Genomic DNA, 23,793 nt, shown 5'->3' with positions numbered 1-23,793 from the left:
AGAATCATTAACAGCGACATTCCGCGACAGCTTCCCCCGTCTTTTTCTCCAGCTTTCACCTCACCTTTGGTCTATCTTCCTGACGCCCACAAACCGCTGGCGTGGTTCGTTGTGATTTACCCACACAATTAAGCCAGTTAAAGTCCTCAAATCCTCTGCTAATGGCTGACACATCTCCCCCAGAAAACCACCTGCCGTTACCGCATGGAGACCCGAGTCCAGACCGGAGCCAGCCGGAATCTTCGTCAGCCAAGACCAGCACTCGCCCGTCCGCTCGCGGCACCGCGTTCTACCAGAGGAAGCGGGCTGTGAAGGCTTGTCAAGTTTGTCGAGCCCGAAGGACAAAGTGCGACAATTTGAAGCCATCATGCTCGTTTTGCCTAAAGGTCGGGGCTACCTGCATCCAGTCGCCTGTGGACCTATCCAGTTTTGATCCAGCGAGTCTGAAGATCCTAGAACGACTCGATGACTTGGAAGAGCTCATGAGATCCGTCTCAGTTGATGGGTCTTCCAATAAGACGAGGGTTGTTGAGGTCCCGGTCGAGACTCGCCTGGAAGTACCAGTCGCGGTGGGCCCTCCCATCGAACTTGGCATGATCGTTCCAGCAGGGCCTGAACATGTCATGTCTTGGAACATCTTCCAAAGTGTTCGGACTGCAATGGCTCAAGATGACTATCCCCCGATAATCGACCTTGGAATCAATTCTCCTGCTTCAGTGCTCGGAGATCTCGACATGGAAACAAGACGAGTTAAGCAGCTCATAGACAACTTCTTCAGCTACGTACACGTCAAGAACCCGATCTTGGACGAGACAGCAACAAGAAAGATGGTGTTATCAACCACCATGAACGGCATTGACTGGTCTGCAGAGTCATGCTTGTCTCTCCTGATCTTCGCGTTGGGGTCCATATCGACGCCGTTCGGCCCGAGTCACGAGACCATGCCGGGAACTGTTACACACGCCAAAGCTCAGGAGTACTTCCGAGCTGCCCAGAAAAGACTGGGTATCTTACTATCAGCAGACGACATTATCGCGGCTCAGTGTCTCTTCTTGTCAGGGGTGTACATGATGTGCATTTTCCAACCTGTCAAAGCATGGAGGTACTTCGTGCAAGCGCTTGCAAACTGTCAGCAACTTCCCTTCCTTACCCCTGAAGCCCAACAACGCTACCAGAACCACGTGGAATCAGGCGCGGATTCACAAACTTACTCGATCGATACTCTCCAACAAGCAATCTACTGGTCGTCGTGGAAGTCCGAGCGAGAGATGCGCGGAGATCTTTACCTGCCTGATTTCGCCCTCAGCGAAAAGGAACTCGCCTTCTATCCACCCTTCTTTCCGACCCCACCTGCTCCGCGGGCAGAGGTCGAGGCGGCCAGCGATCCGCGTTTGGCACGCGAAAGAACGTCTTGGTACTTCTATCTTTCCGAGATATCGCTCCGCAGACTCGCGTCCCGGATCAGCGCCGAGATGGTGGGTCTTCAGAAGGAATATCCCGGGCGCCAAGCGTATCTTTTAGCCGCAGCAGCGGCAACTCAGCAATACGAAGAGCAGGTAAACGAGTGGATTGCGTCGCTTCCACTCGGCCTGTCGTTCGGTGAGCCTCCGGAAGAAGACGACGTATGTCGATTCGTGCTTCGCGGACACGCCATAAACCTATTTGAGCAAATCTACTGGCCGTTCACGATCGCGTATCTCGACAGCTTCGGCTTAAATCCAAGTTTTCCGAGGGAAATGATGCCTCCAAGCAGCATCGCTCTTGCAAAGAAAGGCCTCCAAAACCATGCGGCTAGGCTTCAATGCAATGAGTTTGGATATTTGCATAGGCACCATGGAACTTTGCCTATGCTGAGGTCATGTTCACGGAGTGCTCTGGTCCTCGCAGCAGCCGCGATAGGTGTCCGCACCGACGAGATCTGCGGTCGTCCTGCCATAGAGTTGGAGATGCCGGTAGGGTGGCATGACGGAGTCAGGGGAGTCGTTGAGCTCCTCAAGTTCTGGGAGGGTGAAATGCAAGAGCTTCGCAGAATACGGCGATTTCTACAGCAAGCGTTGTCACTTGTGTCGGTTTGGCCGCCATCGGATGATCAAGAAGATGTGTAGAATGTGGGCGCAACGTAATTCACGTTCAACATACGTACCTAGTCGCTCCACAGATCAATTCAGCCTAAATACCCCTCGATCCATGCTCGGCATACGAAGCTTAGAGCCGGACGGTATGGGTTTGCGTGGAAACTACCCAAATGCCGGGTCGACCATCAGATCAGCGCAAGCATGCCAGCTCCTTGGTCTGGCCTTCTTGTCACGCGCTGCTTTCTGTACCCCGGATTCGGGATGATCCAGCCCATCATCCCGGAAAACTGGAGATCCGCGGGGAGACCACCCCACTCCGTCCCGGAATGTCGCAGTTAAGAATCGAGGGGACATGCAACTTCACCCAATTGTTGATGCTTGATGACGGAAGGCCGTTATCCTGAGGTGACAGAGAATGAAACGATCTTATCCCACTGACCCACCAATATGGCCTGGTCATGATACCGAGGGTATAAAGTATCGGCCTCAAGTTTGACGAAGTTCATCGACGGCTCAAGACACCGGGCGCAACTAACCACAACATCACGCCACCTCGCCAACATGTCCAACAGCACCCCAAACCCCCCATGCACGCTGCTGCGTGTCAACGGTACGAAGATCGTGAATGAAAATGGCGAAGAGGTCATTCTCAAAGGAGCCGCGGTGGGTGGTATGCTCAATATGGAGAACTTCATCACAGGTATGTACCCTTGGAAAGTACAAGCCGATTCACTCCAATACTGATTGTTGTGAAGGCTACAGTGGTCACGAGAGTGAACACCGTGAGGCTCTGGCTGAAGTCCTTGGACAGGAGAAGGCCGACTTCTTCTTCTCTCGCCTCCTTCACTACTACTTCACAGAGGCCGATGCCGCCTTGTTCGCATCATTAGGCCTCAACTGCCTGCGGGTGCCCTTCAACTACCGCCACTTCATTGACGATGCGAACCCCAGCGTGATCAAGAAGTCTGGTTTTGAGCTCCTCGACCGTATCGTCAACTACTGCGCCAAGTACAACATCTACGTGATCCTCGACCTTCACGCTGTGCCGGGTGGACAGAACCAGGACTGGCACAGCGATTCCGGTATCTCAAGAGCTCTGTTCTGGGAGTTCAAGGACTTCCAGGATCGGGCTATTCAGCTCTGGGAGGCCCTCGCTGCTCACTACAAGGGCAACAAGGTCATCGCCGGCTACAACCCCCTCAACGAGCCGGCCGACCCTAAACACACCCGCCTCATCAGCTGGTACGAGCGCGCCGAAAAGGCCATTCGCGCCATTGACCCCGATCACATCCTGTTCCTCGACGGCAACACGTACGCCATGGACTTCTCCGCATTTTCGCCCGAGAAAACACTACCAAACAGCGTCTACAGCTGCCACGACTACAGCCTCTACGGCTTCCCACTACCCGAACAATACGAGGGAATAGATTCCCAAAAGCAGAAGCTGCGCGCCAGCCTCAAGCGCAAGGTGGAATTCATGCAGAAGGCGCGCGTACCCATCTGGAACGGCGAATGGGGCCCCGTCTACCAAGACCCCAGGACGGACTCGAACGCCGCCGCGACCAACGAGAAGCGCTTCGCCCTGCTCAAGGAGCAGCTCAACATCTACCGCGAGTTCGGCGGCATCTCCTGGAGCATCTGGCTGTACAAGGACATCGGCTACCAGGGCATGGTCTACGTCGACCCCGAGAGCCCGTACATGCGTCTCATCCGGCCCTTCGTCGAGAAGAAGCAGCGCCTCGGCCTCGACTTCTGGGGCTGCGCCGACAAGAGCGGCATTGACAACGAGGTCTACGCCCCCTTCATCTCGAAACTCAAGTCGACTCTCCCGGAGCATCTGCACAAGAAGAAGTACCCCAAGACGTGGACTTTCGACAGGCAAGTCGAGCGGGTTGTCCGTGAGTGTCTGATGAGCGAATACCACGGCTGGGAGTTTGCGGAGCTTTTCAAGGGCAAGACGGAGGCAGAGCTTGAGGAGCTTGCGGCCAGCTTCGCGTTGGAGAACTGCGTCAAGCGTAATCAGTTGAACCAAATCCTGACAGCAGATGCCGAGACGGCCAACGGAACGAATAAAGCATAGATGGGATTTGGACGACCAACAATTACGACCAACAATGACTGCTTTGTATGGGGCATATGCAGGAACTTTTTGTAGAGAAACATTGAGCTAAACCTCGTGTGTTGGATCTTGGTCGGAATTCCCACTATTCTAGTCTTGGCACAGCCATCAAGGTTCTCGGTGTTGTTCACTTAATTTCAATCTCTTCAGAATCCAAGTTCGCGCTCTCTGAGACTCTTTCTTCATTCCTCCCGATCACGAGCCGCATCCTGCAACCTTCACACACGAAAACTCTGCAAAGTGGCTTGCTCTGGCGCGTACTCGTGCTCGCGGGGTCTCACTCACCGACTCAATCACCGCTAACTGACAGCCGTCTCCACCTCCCTAAACAGCCATCATGCGATTGTCTCACCCAGCCACCTGGCTCATCGCTGGCTTTGCATGCCGCGCTGTCTGTGAAACTTTCGAAGGGGACGCCGAGAGCAATGTGGTCGGTGAGAATGTCGCTGGCGATGCCGCCGCTGAGGAACCGGCCCTAGCCTCGGTAAGTCTCCGCCGGCCTCGCTGTGCTCCACACCGAGCTGACATCAAGCAATAATCGCAGCTAACATTCACTGCAGATGCCCATTGCTTCATTTGTCGAGGTTCACGAGGTCACGGTGACGCTTGAAGACCTTCCTGACAAGCCTAGCCCTCGCCATGTGCAGGAGAAGAAGAACCTGATGAAAAGGTTGAGTAAATCTCATGGGAAGTGGGACACCAACCACCCTCGCCATCGTTTGATGGAGGCCCTCTTTGGATTCAGCCGGTACAAAGTGAGGCAAATGGACGAGCTGAATCGGTATAAAGACCTGTATACATACGTTTCCAAGGCACAAAAGAAGGTATGTCATCTCCGGCTGGAACCTCTCGGCTGTCACGTCACTGACCGACTGACTCGGACAGGTGTTAGAACACACGATAGGCTACTCCAAGAAGTTTGAGACGGCTGAGAGGCTCCACGAGTTGAATCAGGATTTATGCAACGAGATCGTTGAGGCAGCTTTGGAGTACTACGGAATCACACGCGATGAGCTGGCTGGCCACAGTAAGGCCAAAGATCAGGCCAAGCAGCTGGCAGACAGAGTCAGTGTTTCTCAAGCGTTGAAACATTACGTTAGAGACTGGTCCACCTCGGGCCGAGGCGAGCGAGATGATGCCTTCCCGTGTATCCTCAGCACGATTGAATCGTTGTTCCCCGAGAGATCTGCGAACGACATCAAGGTCCTCCTCCCCGGATCCGGGGTAGGTCGCCTGGGCCACGAGCTTGCCTCTCTAGGTGGTTTTGAGGTCACCATCAACGAGTGGTCTATGTTCATGAACCTGGCGTACCGTTTCCTGGAGGCCCATCCGAGACCTGGTTCGAAGTCGGTCCACCCTTTCATCGACAGCTGGTCTCATCACGCCACGACGTCTGACATGTTTCGCGGTGTCTCCTTCCCCGACCGTCGATTCAACGCCAGTTCCGTGTTACTGGTTGAAGGCGACTTCGTGTCCGAGTTCAAGAGTCAGAAGGGGGAGTACGATTCGGTTGTCACCCACTTCTTCATCGACACAGCAAGGAACGTCATGAGCTACTTCGACACCATTCACTCGGCGCTGAAGGTCGGGGGCTATTGGATCAACTTTGGACCATTGCTCTGGGGTACAGGCCCGTTTGTTCAGCTGTCCTTGGATGAGATTGCGGCTATTGTCAAGAGTATGGGCTTCGAGTTCGTGGACGTCGACGAGTCTTGTGGTGAGATCACCCTCGAAGAAGAGAAGATTAGGGGGAAACAGGCAGTCTATGGATTCAACGACAAAGCTTTGACCAGGAATGCGTATTCTGCACAGTTTTGGGTTGCCAGAAAGATTAGGTGAATCAACTTAAATGGCTCACATGAAGGTACACATCCAACAGTATTACAAGTCGTAATTCTTGCATTGTTCTCGGCCAGAGCTAGGCCTTCCTCCTTGACGTCTTGACTTTTCATCAACAAACACTCAAGAGAGGGGGTATCAGAAATCTCTGAATTTGCGGGATTTGTTTCGCAGCTGCCGGGTCATTGTGAAAGTTGGCGGTTGAGCCTGGAAGGGATTTTTGATTAGGAGTTATTCCGGAGCAAGCTCCCGCGCAACACCATGCAGCTGTCCTCGTTTTTCTCGCTGCATTAGACATCTCGCCATACCCAAAGAGCACACGTTTAAACGTTCAAAATTTGGATCACTGAAGTCCAGTGCGACATCCGCTTTTAAGGAGGAGCCTTTTGGAAGTTTACGGCTAACGCCCAGGTAGCGAGAGGCCCGGAATAACCTCAATATAAGCAGGCTTTTTTCTTATCATAAAAGCAGGGTCTAAATCTCTAGAACTAGTATTGAAGAGGCTTATATAGGGGATGAATTTAGACGTCTTATACCCTAGGTATTGATAACGTTGGCAAGGTGATTCTATACTTTGCCCTGATTGTAACTTTTGAAATGCTGCTTCGTACCATGGATCGATTTGCTTGCGCACGACCGAAGGGCTGCGGCCTTTGGTCGGTTTGAGGTTAAGCGAAAATGTAACGTCGGATGCCCGCGCACCTGCGTTGCCTATGTACGGCAATGTAATGCCCCGGGCCGGGAGGGGCTGGCTCCGGAGCTCCTCCGGCACATTCGCTGAAGGCTTCCAGTGTTCGCAGTCGCGTCTCTGGTACTTGATCCGCTGTAGACTCAAAATGAATTATCACTTCTGATATTGAACGTGAAAGCGAGACTTCTCAGTGTTTTGGCCTCTGACGATATTTGAATTGTCCAAAGATGCCTATCTTCGCGTCCGTAGGCAGAAACGAGATGCAGATTACCGCACGCTTTTACATCCACTCAGTTGTGTTACACCAGTCGACGTTGTGCTACCTTAATTTCATGCGGCTCTACACAATGACGGGGTGTCGCTTGGATCGAATCAATTGCAAGAGTAGATATCGGTCTGTAGAAGGGGGGGTTTATTACGTACATCAACCTCGGCAGGCTGCAAGGCTAGTTGACTGGCTGTTGGATGATGACCCCGATAGACGTGCTCCGGTGTAGATCACTTATTACCTGACACTAACACGGTTGTCACACTTTCCTTCTTAATTCTAACAACATGAGCCGAGCCTGGATCCGAGCTTGTCGTTTTGGGGCAAAGGCTCGTGCGAGAATAATACACCGAGAAAGGGTTCCCGCGCGTAAGCCCAGGAAAAGCAATGCGGGATTGTACTTATACGAAACGAAGATCCGTATTAAAATGCTTCTGAAACCCATTCAGAGGTAGACCAAGGCTCTTCTTTCCGTCACCATTAGATGAGACACATCGATCAGACTGCAACTGCGAGGCCGAACGGGCTAACGTAGTGTGGAATCACAGGCAGTTCTTGGTATCCCGTGAGGTGAGACCTGCCGGAGTCCGGTTGAGATGTGATGGTTTCTCGAGGGAAGCTTCAAAAATACAACAGAGGATCTCCGTCAATCCATGTTTCCCTAATGATTGAACTTAGAATGGCTTTTGCCTTTTAGCTTGCGGAAGTCGTGTCAATATGATGAGAAATGGCTTGGAAGTGCTCGACTTTAGACGTATCTGTGGTTAGAGAGGGCATGTTATGCAAGGTCGATGTCATAGTAAGGAAGGCTTCTCATTTTGAGCATGTCCTTGAGCAAGAGCACACACAGGAAAAGCCAAGTGAAGAAAGATCTTGCCATGTGTTTCACTCAGGGCGTGATTAGATCTCATTAGCTTGGAACGCCCTGAATTCCATCCCTTGTTGACTAGTTCCTCACCACGGATGCCACGTACGCTAAAACGTGTCGATATCTGCCAGTATATAATGCACAGAGCGCATATACCGTATGTTCAAGGAACTGACTCCTTTGCACACCAGCGGTGTAGGTTATCCGCTGCAAGTACCAGGTTCTTTCCACATCCTACTGGCTGGCTTCATGGATGATCGTGCTAATAAATGCTAAATACAAGGGATAGAGCATCGATTGTACTGCACTGCACGGCACGAAATCGAATCCATGTGGGCATTTACTACGCACAAAAAACAAAAACACCATCAGAAATCGGAAATTTAGCTCAAAAATGTTGTCGAGTCTTTCAATTAGAACAAGATGCGTCGGCAAAACTGGTGTTGGTTGTCCTTCACAAGAATCAGGGGTCATCACTCAATGGCCTGACCAATCAGAGCGTGGTCTTGCACTTTTCCCACCACGTGTCAAGGCGGGGCAGAGCATGGAGCGGGATATTTGCACTTTGAATCGCGGAGCAATTGGCCTACATGTCTTCTTCTATGTTCTTCTCGGACTCTATTGTCTCATCACCAGCATCCGCTGGTTCCTGTTGGTCAGAAGCGGACTGGGGGCTTTATTGGCTGCAAAATCGATCTACGTCACGAAATCCATCTCACATCGCGGGATCCGATCGATATCCGGAGATTGGCTCGCCCAGATCTGTGGTTCGTCCACTAGCGCGTGGTTCCATCGATGTCTCGAGATTACCGGGTGCGATCACGCGTCGCCATCAAACTACTGCCCTGTGCTCGACTGGATGTGGCCCGTTGCAGCTCAGACTCCTCAATGCCTCACCTGCTCTTGTCACAGCCTCGAAGACGCACTGACTGTGGACTACTGGAAGGACGTCGATGGAGTTTACTCTGGCTACTACGAACGAGGTCCCAAGCGGAAGACTGCATATCTCTGGCAATGCGTAAGTTTCCCGGCTTACTCCAGACTGAGTTGACCGTGGATTTACAACGCTAACTGTTGCGCAGTGTACTTGTGGACAGGGAGGAAATCCCATTCGCCACGAGTTTTGTGCAAATTGCCGGCTGGCTAGATGTGCCTACTGTCCTGTGGTAAAAGTCAGAGCCTAGCCCGTGGATTGCCCAGCACCTCGACATCAACGACGGTTATCTGCCCGTGCAGAGGACTCGATGACATACCGTCTCCATTGAGTGCTTGGGTGTGCCGTGGGTAATTGCAGCAAGAATCCTCCGTCTTCATTGACAAATTGGACACGGGCTGCTTTGTGTTGTTCAAAACCGTTGGGAGTTACGGGATCAAAGACACCGGATCGGTGACGAGGACGCATGGCTTAATTCGAGAGGGGGAGATAACTTCAGTGGCAGGATGGAAGCGAACGCATTCTTCTGTCACAGTTCACGAGTTGTCAGAGGGCGGTTCCAGGCGGACCGGAGTCAAATGTTTGTTGGGGCTTCAGCGTCAATGTACACAAGATACACAAGATAAAGCAAGAGCAAAACGATGGACGGACTTGGGATGGCGAAGTTGATTCTTCCCAGAGAGGGATGGTTGTTAGAACTGGTTACCGACGCATTCCAACTTTCGATATATGAGACGGAATGAGCTAAGATTCTCTATGAAGCTACAACGTAATGCATCCAAGTCAATTGAAATACAACTCTTCTTTTTATGTAACGGGAGCCTTTATGCTTGAAAGGAATTGAGATAATCGTGTGAAGTTGGTTTTCCGATTTGGCGAAATGAACAACCTGGAATCACACACATGGAATAATAAACGCCTATGGCGAGGGCGAGGGCGAGAGCGAAGGCGTTCGTTTATCGGCCTCTATTCGCCGGAGCCGGGCCCGATATGTGGATCCATTCGGCACTGGGGATGCGGAGGAACGACCGCTTTGAAGGTACTTTACGATATAGATACTGATTAAGAAAACCCGTTATTTACCCTAATTAGTTATATCCTAAGCAACATAATGCTATATAATAATAGATAGTAAGGTGAATTTAAACTAATAACTCAATAGATAAATAAATCAAAGTTTTCATAGCGTACCCTTAAGGTGAGGCCAATATGCCGAATAAAACGCTTTGAAAGTACGACGTCGCAAAGAGAACTTCCGAACAATGTTTTAAGGTTTACAAGAGCTTCAATTCCAGCGCCATACGCTAAAGCATGTCTCTGATATGTACACCTTCGTTCAGATGCTGGTGTAACTGTAAAGCGCCAATGCCAAATCCCAACGACCAGAACAGAACAGGTCGAGGGGGCGTGATGAAAGTGAAGTGCCTTCGCGACAAAGTATCAGAAAACCATTTACAATTCAGTGCAAATAGGCGCTCGACGACCAAGTCTCAGGGCAAAGCTCTCCTCACAATACATACATATAATCCGAGGCGCTTGCAATTGCCCGTCTGATCTAAACAAAGCCCCGATTATTTCCAGGGCAAGCTCCCTGCAGCTCGAAAGTCAATGAGGCCTCGGAGCCAATTGCCCCGAGTGTCGTCTCTTCCCTTCACCCCATCCTCACTCACCAAGCTCACGACAGCCTCAATAATTCCCCAAAATCTCAACGTACAATATTTCCGAAGCCAATTAGTCCAAGGAAAATAGTCGCTAGCCAGAGGTTAGATCGCCTCGTATCTAGCGCTAGATGCCAAGCTTCCTATCGCCCTGGACAACCCGGGATGACCCCTGCTGAGTGGCGAAGCAGCTAACCCCTAGCTCTCAGCAGTGGACATTCAGCGAATCGCGCGACGTCATCTCACCACAGGGGCAGGGCGGCGGCACAGCTGCCCCGGTGCGAGCTTTCCCCAATTGGAGCTGCGGTGGTTCAGTTTGGTGATGTCGTACGCCCCCAGCCTTCCTCCAGTCCAGGTGTGACCCCCTTACGACGATCGCTCGCTAGGCACCGACAATCTGACACCTGGAGCTCTTCCCCCCGCAGAAGACAGCTTTCCCCATTCCCCGTCCTCCACCATCACCATTGTCATCTCCAACTTCCCCATCATCTGGAGATAGCTTCGTAGACGACGACTGCGACGTTCGAGACCTCATCCCCTCCGCACCTCAATCCCGGCCCGAAGCTCTTCAAGATGCCGGCCTTCCCCCGCTGGAACACGACCCAAGATGACTACCCGGTCCCGATAATCACCAACATCCGCGACACCCAAGAGCCTCAAGCCCCCCGAGCGCCGGCCCGCGTCAGCCCCCGCCCGGCGCCGACGAGACAAACCCCAGCAGCCCCCTCTGCCCAATCCAAGTCCGAACCCGACCGCGATGCCACGGCGAACGAATACTTCGAGCACTCGAGCGCCAAGCGCGTGGCCACCGATGTGGTCATCACCCGCGCCCTGAAGGCCCAGTACCCGGGCCTCGAGCTCGTCGTCGTCCCCGAGGCCTTCAGCTACGGCACCGAGTGCAACCTTCTCGCCTACGCCCAGGCGGGCTTCGCGACCTTCGAGCCCATCGAGGACAAGAGCGACCTGCCCTCGTCGCTCGAATGGACCGTCTACTTGCCCCCAGCCCGCCGCATGGACGGCAACCTCGGCGGTCTGGCTAACAGTGTCATTTACGGCAAGTACCTGTACAAATGGCAGGGCCACGAGTTCATCGTGTACCTCGTCGACGGCCGCGACGGCACCGCGGGCTACCTGCAGTACAAGAACTACTACGTGCTGGCGCCCGAGACCTACCACGTCGACCAGCTTGTCCTCGCAGCGGGTTCGTGGAGCGAGGATCTGCACGACGAGGTTTGGGTGTACGACCAGGGCCGCTGGCAGAAGAGCCGGGAGCTGTTCGAGAGCACGCGGAACGCGTCGTGGGAAAACGTGATCCTGGACACGGACATGAAGAAGGCGCTGATCGAGGACCACCTGTCGTTCTACAAGTCGCGTGAGACATACCAGAACCTCAAGGTGCCGTGGAAGCGCGGCCTGATCTACCACGGGCCCCCGGGCAACGGCAAGACGATTTCCATCAAGGCGACGATGCACATGCTCAACGAGATGAAGATCCCGACGCTGTACGTGAGGACACTGACGTCGTATGCCGGACCGGAGTATTCCCTGGGCCAGATCTTCGGCAAAGCACGCCAGTTTGCGCCGTGCTATCTTGTCTTCGAGGATCTCGACACTATTGTGTCGGATGATGTGCGGAGTTACTTCCTCAATGAGATGGATGGCTTGAAAGCGAACGACGGTATCTTCATCATCGGAAGCACAAACCACCTGGACCGCCTTGACCCTGGTATCTCGGTAAGTAACGCCGTCGGCTTTGACCATTTCCAGCTGCTGACTAGCCATAGAAACGCCCCTCCCGATTCGACCGAAAGTATTACTTCCCGGACCCCGACCAGGAGCAGCGTGCCGCATACTGCAAGTTCTGGCAAAAGAAGCTTAAGGGCAACAAGGAGATCGAGTTCCCGGACAAGCTGTGCACGGCCATTGCCAAGATTACCGACAAGTTCAGCTTCGCATACATTCAGGAGGCCTTTGTTGCGGCGCTGCTGGCCATTGCCCAGAAGAAGGACAATGGGCGTGACGAGGTCGAGGCTCTGACCGAGCAGCTGGAGGATGACTGGCTTGGTGTTGTGGACTCGACTGAGGATGAGGACATTGAGAAGCTTGTCCTGTGGGTTGAGATCAAGAAGCAGATTGAGATCCTGCGTGAGGGTATGGAGGACAAGAAATAATTGGTCTAGAAGTACACCATATGACTTTGTGTACGTTTCTCGTCAGCATAAAAGATACGCGGCGACTTAGCATCTATGTTTGCGTAATGAATTAAGATCATCAGCCTTTCCGAAACAGCTTTCAGAGGCGAATCCGCGTCAGACGGCCGATGCTGTTGCAGAGGCTGTTCCTGCTGAATGCGACTTGCGCATGAGATCGACGCCCTGGATGAACAAGGACTGCACTCGTAGAGCAACCGGGTGGATGAGTAATTTCGCCGCCTCATCAGCCTGACTTTCCAGACGTTGCAGCGATGCTTCGAACCTCTCAATCAGACCCCAGACCGCGTCAACGTCCGAATTTGTCGGCGAAAGGAGGAAAAGGTATATAAGAAAGTTGCCGCAGAGAATCAACTGGGATCGAGCATCTGTCACGACGTCAGTATGAGGCAGCTGCCTGAGGGGGTCTCAGTGAACATACGGCGGCCCCAGAAGCCCTGGAGATCTTCGGGTGTGACTGCCTCTATCAGCCCCAGGAACCCTTCGAAGTCTCGTACTGCGGTCTCGAACCAGCGATGAAGATTCGAAGAAGAGTCCATCTTCGCTTCCTTTGTTGCTGGTGTCATTAGCGCCCTATATAGCAGGACCAGATAGGCGTAGTAGGCTAGGTGTAGCGGTGCTGATTCTGTCAGTTCAATTGATACAAGTAGTTCTGAATCAGACCCCATTTTGACTCACCATTGTTAGACGGACCGAGAGCTTCTGCGGGTGACGGCATGGCGAGGCATCGAGGGAGGAGACCATCCCAATCTCCGAGCTTGTCTCTCAGCAACAGCAGGCGGCCTGTGTTACCATCCTCCCCTGGTCCCGGCGGCCTCAGTCGGGGTACTTGACTGCTGTCTCTCAGCTGCATTCTTTCTTCATCCTCGTTTTCAACCTGCATGGGTACTCACAAGCTGCAATCAATCATCTCACGCAGTGCTTGACTGACCTTGACCAACTCCAAGAACCGAGCCCCCGTGGCGATTTGGAATCCGGAGCTTACGGGGTCAATCATCGCTTCAAGTTCAGGAGGCACCTCTTCGTCGCTTCGCAAGTCGTCCATCGTGATATCCGACGTATTGAAGGACGCCGGGTAGATATGAGGCGGGTTCCCGTGGCATACCGCAGACCACACGTCGGCGACGTACGTGGCCCACCACAGCTTCCTCCGCAGGCTCTTCTCCCAAGGGGCGATAGACCATCTCTCGGCGTCCTGGTGAAGACCAATCATCTGGGCGGTGGCCACGGCCTGGGCGGTAGAGGTCCACGTCCGGGGGTGCTCGATGCTGTCGACATCGTTCGGCTTCACGTGCAACAGCAGCAGACTCGCCTGCAGTTTCGCGAGATTTGGAGAATCCAGCTCTCGCTGCAGAGAATCGGTTGCATAGTCTGCAAGCTGGTGCTGCTTAAAAGGAAACGGCCCTTTCAGAGAGGGGTCCTTCTTGTCGAATACTGACGCCAAGGCATACACGGCGCCCCTCAACGATGCTGGAAGCTTTGTCTTGTCGACGGCGTATTGTCTCAGAAAGCGCACTTTGGAGAGGACTGGGAGGACCGGGTGAATGTGCTTGAAGTAGAGCCGGACGAGAATGGGCCCGTACTGGCCAACGAGGCCCTCGATGGCAGACGATGCGGCGTTCCTGGCAGCATTGTCATGGGCTGCGAACTCGTCTTGGAGAAGACAGAAATGGACGGGAGGGTCCCATAGGTACTTGCTGCCGCCGTAGACCTGGATCATGTCGGCGTCCACTTCATCCGCGCTGCTCAACACACTGGAGCGGATGGCGTCGAGAACGTGGGTGTCTTGCTCTGCAGCCGGGCCCATGCTGTGCGCAGTCCGGTTCGCGTTGTCTTCCAAGGTCCACAGCCCATCGGTATTGGGGCCGGGACCTTCAACGGCGGAAGGAGTGGCTGCGGGGCCAGGGCTGTTGGGCCTTTGACGGTGGCCGAACTCTGGCTGTGACGGCCCGGCGGTAGTGTGGACATGGTTGCGACCCCCCACGGCGGCGTCGGATGTCTGGTCGATAGGGGTGGATGATGTGCATTCGAGACCGCGTCCCTTGCAGAATAGACCTGGGCTCGATTAGCGACGCGTGAATGTGACCGTTCAGGGAAATGGTACTCACAAGGAGGGACAGACGTGATGACACAGACGGTCTTCCTCTTTCGGCAAATGTCGCAGGGCCTGTTTTTGCGACTGCGCCACTGCCTGGCATTGCCAAATTCACTCTGAACAGTAAACTTCCGCCGTTGTCGTGACACGCGAGGGCTACTGTCGGATGACATGCTGTCAGTGATAGTTGGCCGACATTGGAGATCGCTGGGTTGTTGCTCGCCGAAGGTGATGGAGGAGGAGGCGCGATAAGAAATCAGGGTCCACCGAGATGAAATGTCACTGCTGTTAGTGGATTTCCGGCGAACACTTAGCGCCCGGTGCAACGTCAAGGCGGGGCAGCCGCTGACAGCTGCTGCGACCGCAACCCATCACCTGTTCCCAGCTAGGCAGATACGAAGCTGGTGATGGCTTCACTTACCGAGCGACGACCTCACAGCACGACGTAGCTTCTTTTCCCATGGATAAAAATCACGCAAGAGCCCATAAAAAGAAAAGAAAGACGATCTGAGAGGCATCAGAGGGTTAAAAAAACAAAAAACTGTTCAACGCACTGTGCCCATATGGAGCATCGAATCAGTGCGCCCTGCAGATTTAACAGAGCATCTGATCAGAGTATATTTTTCGCTGGTGTTCTACCGACCAGGCCATATGCCCAAAGATGTCCCGGTAGCTGTTGAGATCTCTGCCTCGTTTCCATTAGAAGTAAGGCAGGGCGTGAATCTGGAGGTCGCAAGGCAGAAAGGTAGATCAGGCAGACATGGCAAGGCAGAGACCGGGAGGGCAGAAAGTTTGGAAGGAAGGTGCGACTGCCTAGGGGGCTCCTTCCCTCCTTACCACTATGAAAGGAAGAAAATTCTAACCACATCGAACGCCTTCTGCGAAAACTTTTCGGAGAAAGAAAAGATTACACGTCCGCCTTCATCGTCACGGCATTGTCCCCTTTGCCACCCTGATCCGAAAACGCCTCTACCACATTCGGCGTCTCTGCCAACGTCACATCCCACTTACCAAGATGGAACTCCTGGAGCTCCTTTGCAGAAGGCGCAGTTTTGACAAACGAATCCAGAGCTTTGGCAGGGAATACCTTATGCAGCACGGCATACACAAGACCACTCGACAGGAGACCATACATGTATGACATGTAGTAGAGCTCCGTTGCCCCTTCACTAACTGTGACAGATGTATCGACGGCTGCGACGAAGCCCGGCATGCAAGGAACGACACCGACAAGCCACTTGATGAGGTCAGCCATCGCCATCAATAGGATTTCTCGGACCACTTACCGCCACGGGAGCTCGCCAGTTGCACCCATACGAGAACCAGTATATGCTGTCCGAGTCACCACGGTACAAGTCATCGACGTTGACCTTCCTCTTGTTGACAACCAGGTAACTTGAGATCATCAGCCCGGTCATAGGGGCCAGGAACACGCTGTAACTGGACAGCACTGTGAGGAACGTCGTGGCCGTGTTGACAAGCCGCCAGGGGTTCACGACGATGCTGAAGATGGCCGTGATATACGCCCCTCGCCTTATGTTGAGGTACTTCGGGAACGTGGCTGCCAGATCGAAACCGCCGGCCAGCGCATTCCCCGGTACGTTGACGCCGATCTGGGATATGACGAGACAAAGGCCCGCGAAGAAGCAAGCGGCCCGTGTCCCCGCCGTCTCGTTCTGTGCCAGCAGTTGCGCAAACAAGGTCGGCGGGTTCCAGATGGCCTCACCACCGAAACGATGCTGCGTAGCCGCCGTCACCAGGATCCCGATCAGCGAGCTAAAGATGCCATAGAATGGAAACGAGACAGCCTGCCCGAGGATGGCATGCTTCGGCTGCGTCGCGAATCGGGAGTAATCGTTCTGGTTGAGGATACCCGCGGCGATGGACCCGATCGTGGAGACAATGCCATAGATCATCAGCCACGCCACGCTCTGCGGCCCTCCGGTGTTCGGCAGCACGGAGCCCGATGTTATTGTGTCGCCGAAGCCCGTGGGTCCCATGGTCGCCAGGGCCCATATGAGGAGGACGAGGAAGAAGACGAGGGTGATGGAGCAGGCGACGCGGAAGAACTTCTCGAGGCGGTGGGGTCGAATCCAAAGAACCGGGAGGCTGATGACGCAAAAGAGTATGTACGAGACGAATTGCGCGGTCGTCATGCCCGTGTCCGTGGGCATCGTGTTCGGGACGTGAGACTCTAGACGGGGGTCCCAGGATAGGAGGATCAGGTAGATGCACTCGCCGCCGACCCAGGCTGTGAAGCCATACCTACAAGTCGTCAATAATGTGAAAAGGGGTTGGTGAAGGTGAGTAAACCAACCAGACTGTACGATGTTTGTTAACCGGAGGCAGATTCACGAGGGGCAGGAAGGGACATACCTAGAGAGAGGAAGATGCGGTTCCAGATGACGAATTGGGACCCCCACATCCCCCATACCGCCCGACTATAGACCGGAAACCCGACTGGAATATTGTAAGCCTTCTTGTTGCCGAATCATGTCGGCTTGACATACGATGATAGTAGCTTCCGGGAAGGGAGTTGATAATGACTACGCCTGTAGCGATGAGGTTACCCAGCACGATACCTCGATAGAGTCAGCAGGTCAACTACGCAACGAGGAGTATTCTGGAACCAACATATCAATGCCTGCCACCATGTGAGGCCCAGCGGTATGAGGGCACTGCCAGTGAGGTATGTCGTGATGTTGCAGTTGACCAGGAGCCCTAGTCAGGGGTTAGCCGTACTTTAGCACCGACCTCAACAACGACGCCTTCACTCACAGAAGTTATGGAACATCAAAAAGCCCCATGTTCGTCTTCTGGATTCGATTGGTCGGATATCGTCGTTCTACTGTCTTGTCAGCAACTGGATCTGCGCAACGCGGTCGGGAGGTGGAAAATGCGGAGGCGAGTCGGACAACATACAATCCACCGAGAAACGAAGGGGAGTCCCACCCGCTGGAGGACTGTTTGCAACCCCATAACCGACGGAGGTGTTGAATTGTTGACTGCGCTGAATTCAATGAGAGCAATTCGGCGCCCGGCAAGCAGTAGGACCCAGTCGATTTAAGAACGAAATCGGCCACGCGATCGCGGTTGACTCAATGCGTTCCCGCGGCCGACGTCGTTATCTCGGCACTGGATCGTGTCACCCACGCCGGCACTAACGGCGATACTTATCATTTCCGTTACTGAATTAGTGCTCTTCAGGGGCCTCTTATCTCCCGGGTGAGTCTCCGGTTTGGAGAAGAGCTGATGGGGTAGCCCTTGCTCCTCATCAAGTTGTCCGATCTGCTTATCCCTGGGGAATTAGCATCGGTCAACTTACAGCAGAACGGGGCCGGCGGGAGGGAATTGACCACTTGGAGGGTGAATTGCTCCGACTCCACCTCCGAAGCGACGATGCCGGGGTTGCTGTTAGCCGATCTTATCTGTCGGCCCCTCCATCGACCGGCCTAGTGGGGGTATTTGTTGATGCTTCATTTCGATGCCATGACAGTCGACTAACACCTTCAACCAGCCCTAACTTCACTACGGTGGTCATAAGACTCAGCCTGCACCCTCCGAATAGCCCGGAAAATGAGCAGATCTTGTCTACCACTACCTAATCATCGACCCTCTCCGGCCACATCCAAGGGCAATATGTCTCTCTACCGCATCGGCGTCGACGTCGGCGGAACCAACACAGACGCCGCAATCCTAGACATCACCGCCGCTGATACCCCCGGCCGCGGAGTTCGAGCCTCCCACAAAGCCTCTACGACACCGGACATCACCAGCGGCATCGAGGCAGCCATCCGTGCCGTCCTGAATAGCTCCGCCGTCGACCAAAAGAGGGTACTCAGCGTTACCATCGGCACGACACACTTTATCAACGCCTTGGTGGAGGCCGACACCCGACGACTATCCCGCGTGGCCGTCGTCCGTCTCTGCGGCCCGTTCACGAGGCAGATTCCGCCGTTCTCGGACTTCCCGTCAGGCCTTCACCGGATTCTCGATGGAGGGGTGCATTACCTAGACGGTGGCCTTGAGATAGACGGTCGGGAGATTGCCCCTGTGAACCACGACCAGATCAGACGGACCGCTAGAGAAATCGTGGCCTCCGGGGTGACTGCCGTTGCCCTGGTCGGCGTCTTCGCTCCCCTGGACCACGCCGGCATCCACGAAGAAACATGCAAGAAGATCATCCTGGAAGAAGCCCCTAGGCTAGACGTCGTCTGCTCCCACGACATCGGCCCGCCGGGGCTATTGGAGCGGGAAAACGCCACCATCCTCAACGCGGCGATTCTCAGAACAGCGCAGAAGGTCACAAGGGGCTTCAAGCGTGCCATGGCCCGTCTGAAGCTCGCTTGCCCGCTGTACCTCTCGCAGAATGACGGCACCCTCATCGACGCCGACACGGCCGCCGAGTATCCCATCAAGACCTTTGCTAGCGGCCCAACAAATAGTATGACCGGCGCCGCGTTCCTCGCCGGCTTCGACAAGGTGAAGACGATCACGGCAGGCCCTTCGGCAGATACGACGGTCGAGCCGCAAGTCCTGGTGGTGGACATTGGCGGCACGACCACGGACGTCTGCGCGCTGCTCCCGTCCGGGTTCCCGCGCCAGGCGCCAGGCTTCGTGGAGGTCGGGGGCGTGAGGACGGCCTTCTCCATGCCGGAGGTGGTTTCCATCGGCCTCGGGGGCGGTAGTAAGGTGAAGACAGACTCCGAGTTCGGGGAGGTCACGGTCGGGCCGGGGTCAGTCGGGCATTTCCTAACGCAGCAGGCGAAGGTCTTTGGCGGTCCTACGTTGACGGCGACGGATGTCGTCGTAGCGTCAGGAAAGGCGCAACTAGGGGACGCGAGTCTGATCAAGGACATCCCAACTGCAACGATCGACGAGGCACGCCGCAAGATCAAGAAGATGCTTGAGGGAGTTGTTGAGCAGATGAAAGTTTCTGCAGCTCCTGTTCATGTCCTTCTCGTTGGTGGGGGTGCTCTGCTTGTCACAGAGGAGCTGGACGGGGTTGAAAAGTGCATCCAGCCGATTCATCAGGGCGCTGCTAACGCTGTTGGTGCTGCTATCGGAAAGATATCTGGAGAAGTGGACGTGATTGAGATCCTGGAGGGCAAGGATGAGAAGGCGGTGGTGGCGGCGACGTGCCAGAAGGCCATCGACATGGCCGTCCAGAAGGGTGCGGCGGTAGACGACGTGCGCATCGTTGAGGTCAACAAGATGCCTCTTCAGTATGTCGACAATGGCGCCATGAGGATACAGGTTCGGGCAGTCGGTAAACTGAGTGTCCCGGAGAACCCAGTCTTCTTAGCAGAGGTCGATGGCGTTGTCTTGGAAGAGGAGCAGGAGGACGAGGCCGCCAAGGAGAACGTCCCCGATGCCCTGGAGCCTACGACGAGGCCTTCTCTACGAATAGACCTCGACAGCTATCGGCCGAATGTCAAAGATGGGGTTTGGTATGTCTCCGAAGTTGATCTCGAGCTCATCTCAACGGGCTGCGGCGTGCTGGGGACCGGGGGCGGCGGCCCAACGCACCATGAGTTCTTGAAGAGCCTGCAAGCTTTGAGGACGAGCGAGGCTGGTAGGATGAGGATTATCTCACCTAAAGCTCTGAAGGACGACGATACGGTGTGCTTTGGATCGTGGTATGGCACGCCAAGTGTTATCAACGAGAGGATTGCCGGCGGTAGTGAGATTCCCAATGGCATCGATGCGGTAACCAAGATCGTGGGCAATAAGTCCCTTGACGGCATCTTCATCGATGAGATGTATGGCTTTCTTTCTGATTTGTTCGAGCGGACAGGCTGACGGAATCTAGTGGCGGAGGTAATGGTCTGAGTGTCTTCCCGACAGGCGTACACTACGATATCCCCGTGGTCGACGGCGATGCCATGGGCAGAGCATACCCAACCATGTACCAAGGCAAGTCTCAACACCATCAATGTTTGCTCAGGGAGACATGACTGACATTTTTTGTCTGAACAGCGACCCTAAGTGTGTACGGACACCCTCTGACGCCCTGCGCCCTGTCTGACGCAAGGGGCAACGTATCGGTTGTGATGGTAGGCAATCACACTCCTTCAAAATCAAGACGGCTTGCTGAACATAAACCCACAGAGCACCGACACGCCTATCCGCCTTGAGCGCTTCTTACGTACCGCCGCGATTGAACTTGGTCTCGGGTGCGCGGTCTGCGCGAGACCCTTGCCTGGCTTAGCGATCAAGTCCCACGGCGTGCCCAACACGTTGTCACAGGCCTGGTATCTCGGACGCGCAGTTCACATGGCAAGGAGGAGGAAGTCAAGCTACATTGACGCGATCGTGAGTACCACTAACCCCCTAGAGGGTGCCCACTCCTTGTCTTCTCGACCTCAAATCGTTCTCCGTCTTGGCCTTTCTAACCATCTTTGTGTTTAGTTTGACGTCTGCGCTGGCAAACTACTTTTCACCGGCAAGATCATCGACGTAAGACGTTACGTCGGCGGCGGTTACACCATGGGCAGCGTTCTTCTCGCGCCCCTCGCAGACGAGGATCGCGACTCGGATACCCAGGGATCTTCTGGCGACCGTCACATGCTCATTCCCTTCCAAAATGAGTATCTCTACGCCGCTCTCACAGACTCCGAAGGGTCGGAGAAGGACCAGGAGTTGATTTGCACTGTACCAGACCTGATCTCCATCCTTGGCCAAGACGGAGAGGCGATTGGCTCACAGGACCTGCGGTACGGTTTGCGCGTCAATGTCATTGGCCTTCCTGCTCACCCATTGTGGAAGACGGAGAAGGGCATGCCTGTCGGTGGACCGAAGGCGTTTGGTCTGGAGATGCCCTTTGTTGGGGTCGGGGAGTACACAGAGCCTCGGAGTGTCATTGACGAGTTCGGGGTGTGAGGGCCCAGTGGTAGTACATAATTAAAGAACACATTTCAGAGAATCGTTGCCTGCACGACAAGCAAAATCAAGGAGACAAGGAGCTCTTGAGAAAGGATCTTTCTATTGCACTAGTCTGTACGTTTCTTGTATCCCAGGAACGCGGCCAGATACCAACCTAACCTCTAAGCCAAGTAAGCAAACTTGCCTTACAAGGCGCAAAATGACGTCCGATCGAAAATCTCCCAAGTGGCGTCCCCTGAATGTTTCCTTCTTGCACGGTATGTGGCTCGTCAAGTACCAAGCCGCCCAGTAGGCAAGTGGCACCTCAGCATCAAGGCGTGTACCAGCAGTTGACCTCACGCGTCATAACGCCCTGCAAAACTCGTCAGTTCGTCATCCCAAAACAAGAGCTCACGGATTTACGTACCTTTTTGAAGTCATACTCGACATTCTCACACCAGCCCGGGGCCCCGTCATCCCTGCCCTGCCAGTTCCTCCAGCTCTGGACCCGACCTCCCTTGCTCGACTCGAAGTAGATGGTGAAGAAGCCGTACGTGAAGTCCATCTTCAGCGAGGCCCCGCTGGGGTCCGAGAGCGTGAGGTCGCTGGGCAGGTCCTTGGGTCCCCCCTGGTCGTAGACGTGGCCCGTGACGACGCTCCTCTCGTCGCCGCCGATGCCGATGTCGTAGACGGCCACGGAGGCCATGTGCTGTTGCTCGTTGTAGAAGATTGTCTCTCGGATGCGGACGACGCGTTGGGAGGTTGCTTGGATGCTGGAGTTGGCGGGGTGGGTGGTGTTGGTGGATATGGCGCGGCGGAAGTTGTGAGGGACGCCGGGGGCGGGGGTGGGTTTGGGGGAGGAGGAGGAGGAGGAGACCCAGATTGTTTCCCAGGTGTCGTGGAGTTCGGTGATGACTGCTGAGGCGGTTTGAGTGACGACTACGACTGGGGCGCCGGCCTTGGATGAGGAGCTGACGGTGGCGGTGTTGGTGGTGTCCCACCACTCCGTGACGGTTTGTTTGGCAGTGGCAGTCACCCATACGAGAGCACCGCTCTTCTTGGATGACGAGGAGGTCGAGGCGCTGTTTGCAGGTCCAGTGACGGTCTTGGTGCCATCTCGGACGGTGACGGTCAGGGTACCTCCGCCAGTCGGCGACACGGTGTAGTAGGAAGTCTCCGTAACGATCCCGGAGATGATGATGGTCCTGGTGACCATATCACCAGAAGAGGTGCCGACGGGTGTAGTGGTTGGGATCAAGGAAGGAGCATCTGTCTTGCTGCTTGAGGAGGAGGTGATGCTGGTTCCCTCGGTGGGAAGGTTGATGGCAGAGGTTGAGAGAGATTGAATCGGCTGGGTGGGAAGGAGCGAGATGACGGATGAAGGAATCTCTGAGGCGGTGCAAGGGATCGTGACGTCGATGTAGCTGGTGCCGATGCTGGTGACGACGCGACCGTTGCCGCGCTTGAAGATGGAGATGGAGGTGGAGGGCTCGATCAAGGGCTTGATGGTGGCGACATCTGCAGATGAGATGGTTAGATCTTGTGAGATGAGTTCAGTCCCTATAAGGGAAGACCTACCAGCTTCATGAACAACATGGTCGCTGTTTCTGTCGCCAGGGCTGCTGATACCCTTCGCCAGGCAGTTCTCAATCAGTAGACTAAGGGTGATGAGCTGGAGAAGGCCGCCGCACCAGGCCTTCAGGGAAGGCATAAAAGCCGCCTTCATTTTCGGCGCGATGATAATCAAGATTCTTGGGATGTGTGAAAAGATAAAGTGTGAAGGAAAGAAAAATAGTGTTGTGGTGAGGGAGAGAAGAGAGATGGGTGGTGTGGTGAGGTGTGGTGAGGATGGGTGAAAGGCTTGCCACAAGCAGCAAAAAAGAGGCAAACGTTTTTGCAATATTTGGAAGGAAGCAAGCAACCAAACCTCAGACCAAAAATAAGCGAAGAAGAATAATGGCTTTGTTTGTGTTGGAGTTTGAAGTGAATGTGAATTTTGCTCATGCGGATGTGCGCTGAAAGTGAGGTGAATAATTGAATGCCCTCAAGAGGAAGGAGCGGATTTAAGATAGGTACTCCTTTACCTCCACGCATATCCTGAAAGGTTATTGTCCATATAAATTCTCTTTGAGAGAACACAAAAAATATTCATAGCCTATGCCTTCCCATTTT

General features: G+C 54.3%; 6 protein-coding genes across 6 annotated transcripts; 4 read left to right on the top strand and 2 right to left on the bottom strand.

The window, feature by feature from the left end:
* Positions 1–161: 161 nt before the first annotated feature.
* On the top strand, positions 162–4,155 carry CkaCkLH20_03757 (glucan -beta-glucosidase; the record flags this gene model as incomplete). Its single annotated transcript, XM_038886476.1, has 4 exons — positions 162–323; positions 387–1,622; positions 2,577–2,775; positions 2,831–4,155. The coding sequence occupies 4 exons, from the start codon at positions 162–164 to the stop codon at positions 4,153–4,155; spliced, it is 2,922 nt and encodes a 973-aa protein (XP_038748318.1).
* A 376-nt stretch (positions 4,156–4,531) lies between these two features.
* CkaCkLH20_03756 (uncharacterized protein) lies at positions 4,532–6,033 on the top strand (the record flags this gene model as incomplete). Its single annotated transcript, XM_038886475.1, has 3 exons — positions 4,532–4,678; positions 4,755–5,018; positions 5,080–6,033. The coding sequence occupies 3 exons, from the start codon at positions 4,532–4,534 to the stop codon at positions 6,031–6,033; spliced, it is 1,365 nt and encodes a 454-aa protein (XP_038748317.1).
* Positions 6,034–11,025: 4,992 nt separating this feature from the next.
* CkaCkLH20_03755 (ATPase) lies at positions 11,026–12,623 on the top strand (the record flags this gene model as incomplete). Its single annotated transcript, XM_038886474.1, has 2 exons — positions 11,026–12,186; positions 12,237–12,623. 2 exons carry the CDS (start codon positions 11,026–11,028, stop codon positions 12,621–12,623), a joined length of 1,548 nt encoding a protein of 515 aa, XP_038748316.1.
* Positions 12,624–12,761: 138 nt separating this feature from the next.
* On the bottom strand, positions 12,762–17,736 carry CkaCkLH20_03754 (ncs1 nucleoside transporter family protein; the record flags this gene model as incomplete). Its single annotated transcript, XM_038886473.1, has 12 exons — positions 12,762–13,030; positions 13,084–13,281; positions 13,341–13,495; positions 13,556–14,717; positions 15,769–15,994; positions 16,044–17,022; positions 17,075–17,078; positions 17,134–17,217; positions 17,268–17,339; positions 17,392–17,478; positions 17,536–17,602; positions 17,680–17,736. The coding sequence occupies 12 exons, from the start codon at positions 17,734–17,736 to the stop codon at positions 12,762–12,764; spliced, it is 3,360 nt and encodes a 1,119-aa protein (XP_038748315.1).
* Positions 17,737–18,396: 660 nt separating this feature from the next.
* On the top strand, positions 18,397–21,639 carry CkaCkLH20_03753 (uncharacterized protein; the record flags this gene model as incomplete). Its single annotated transcript, XM_038886472.1, has 5 exons — positions 18,397–20,519; positions 20,570–20,694; positions 20,737–20,813; positions 20,869–21,072; positions 21,169–21,639. 5 exons carry the CDS (start codon positions 18,397–18,399, stop codon positions 21,637–21,639), a joined length of 3,000 nt encoding a protein of 999 aa, XP_038748314.1.
* Positions 21,640–21,952: 313 nt separating this feature from the next.
* CkaCkLH20_03752 (uncharacterized protein) lies at positions 21,953–23,347 on the bottom strand (the record flags this gene model as incomplete). Its single annotated transcript, XM_038886471.1, has 3 exons — positions 21,953–21,994; positions 22,049–23,139; positions 23,200–23,347. The coding sequence occupies 3 exons, from the start codon at positions 23,345–23,347 to the stop codon at positions 21,953–21,955; spliced, it is 1,281 nt and encodes a 426-aa protein (XP_038748313.1).
* Positions 23,348–23,793: the final 446 nt, after the last annotated feature.

This window comes from Colletotrichum karsti (assembly GCF_011947395.1).
Source record: "Colletotrichum karsti strain CkLH20 chromosome Unknown Scaffold9, whole genome shotgun sequence".
Classification (NCBI taxonomy): domain Eukaryota; kingdom Fungi; phylum Ascomycota; class Sordariomycetes; order Glomerellales; family Glomerellaceae; genus Colletotrichum; species Colletotrichum karsti.
The sequence above is the reverse complement of the archived record's forward strand: the minus strand, read 5'-3'. Positions and strand labels throughout refer to the sequence as shown.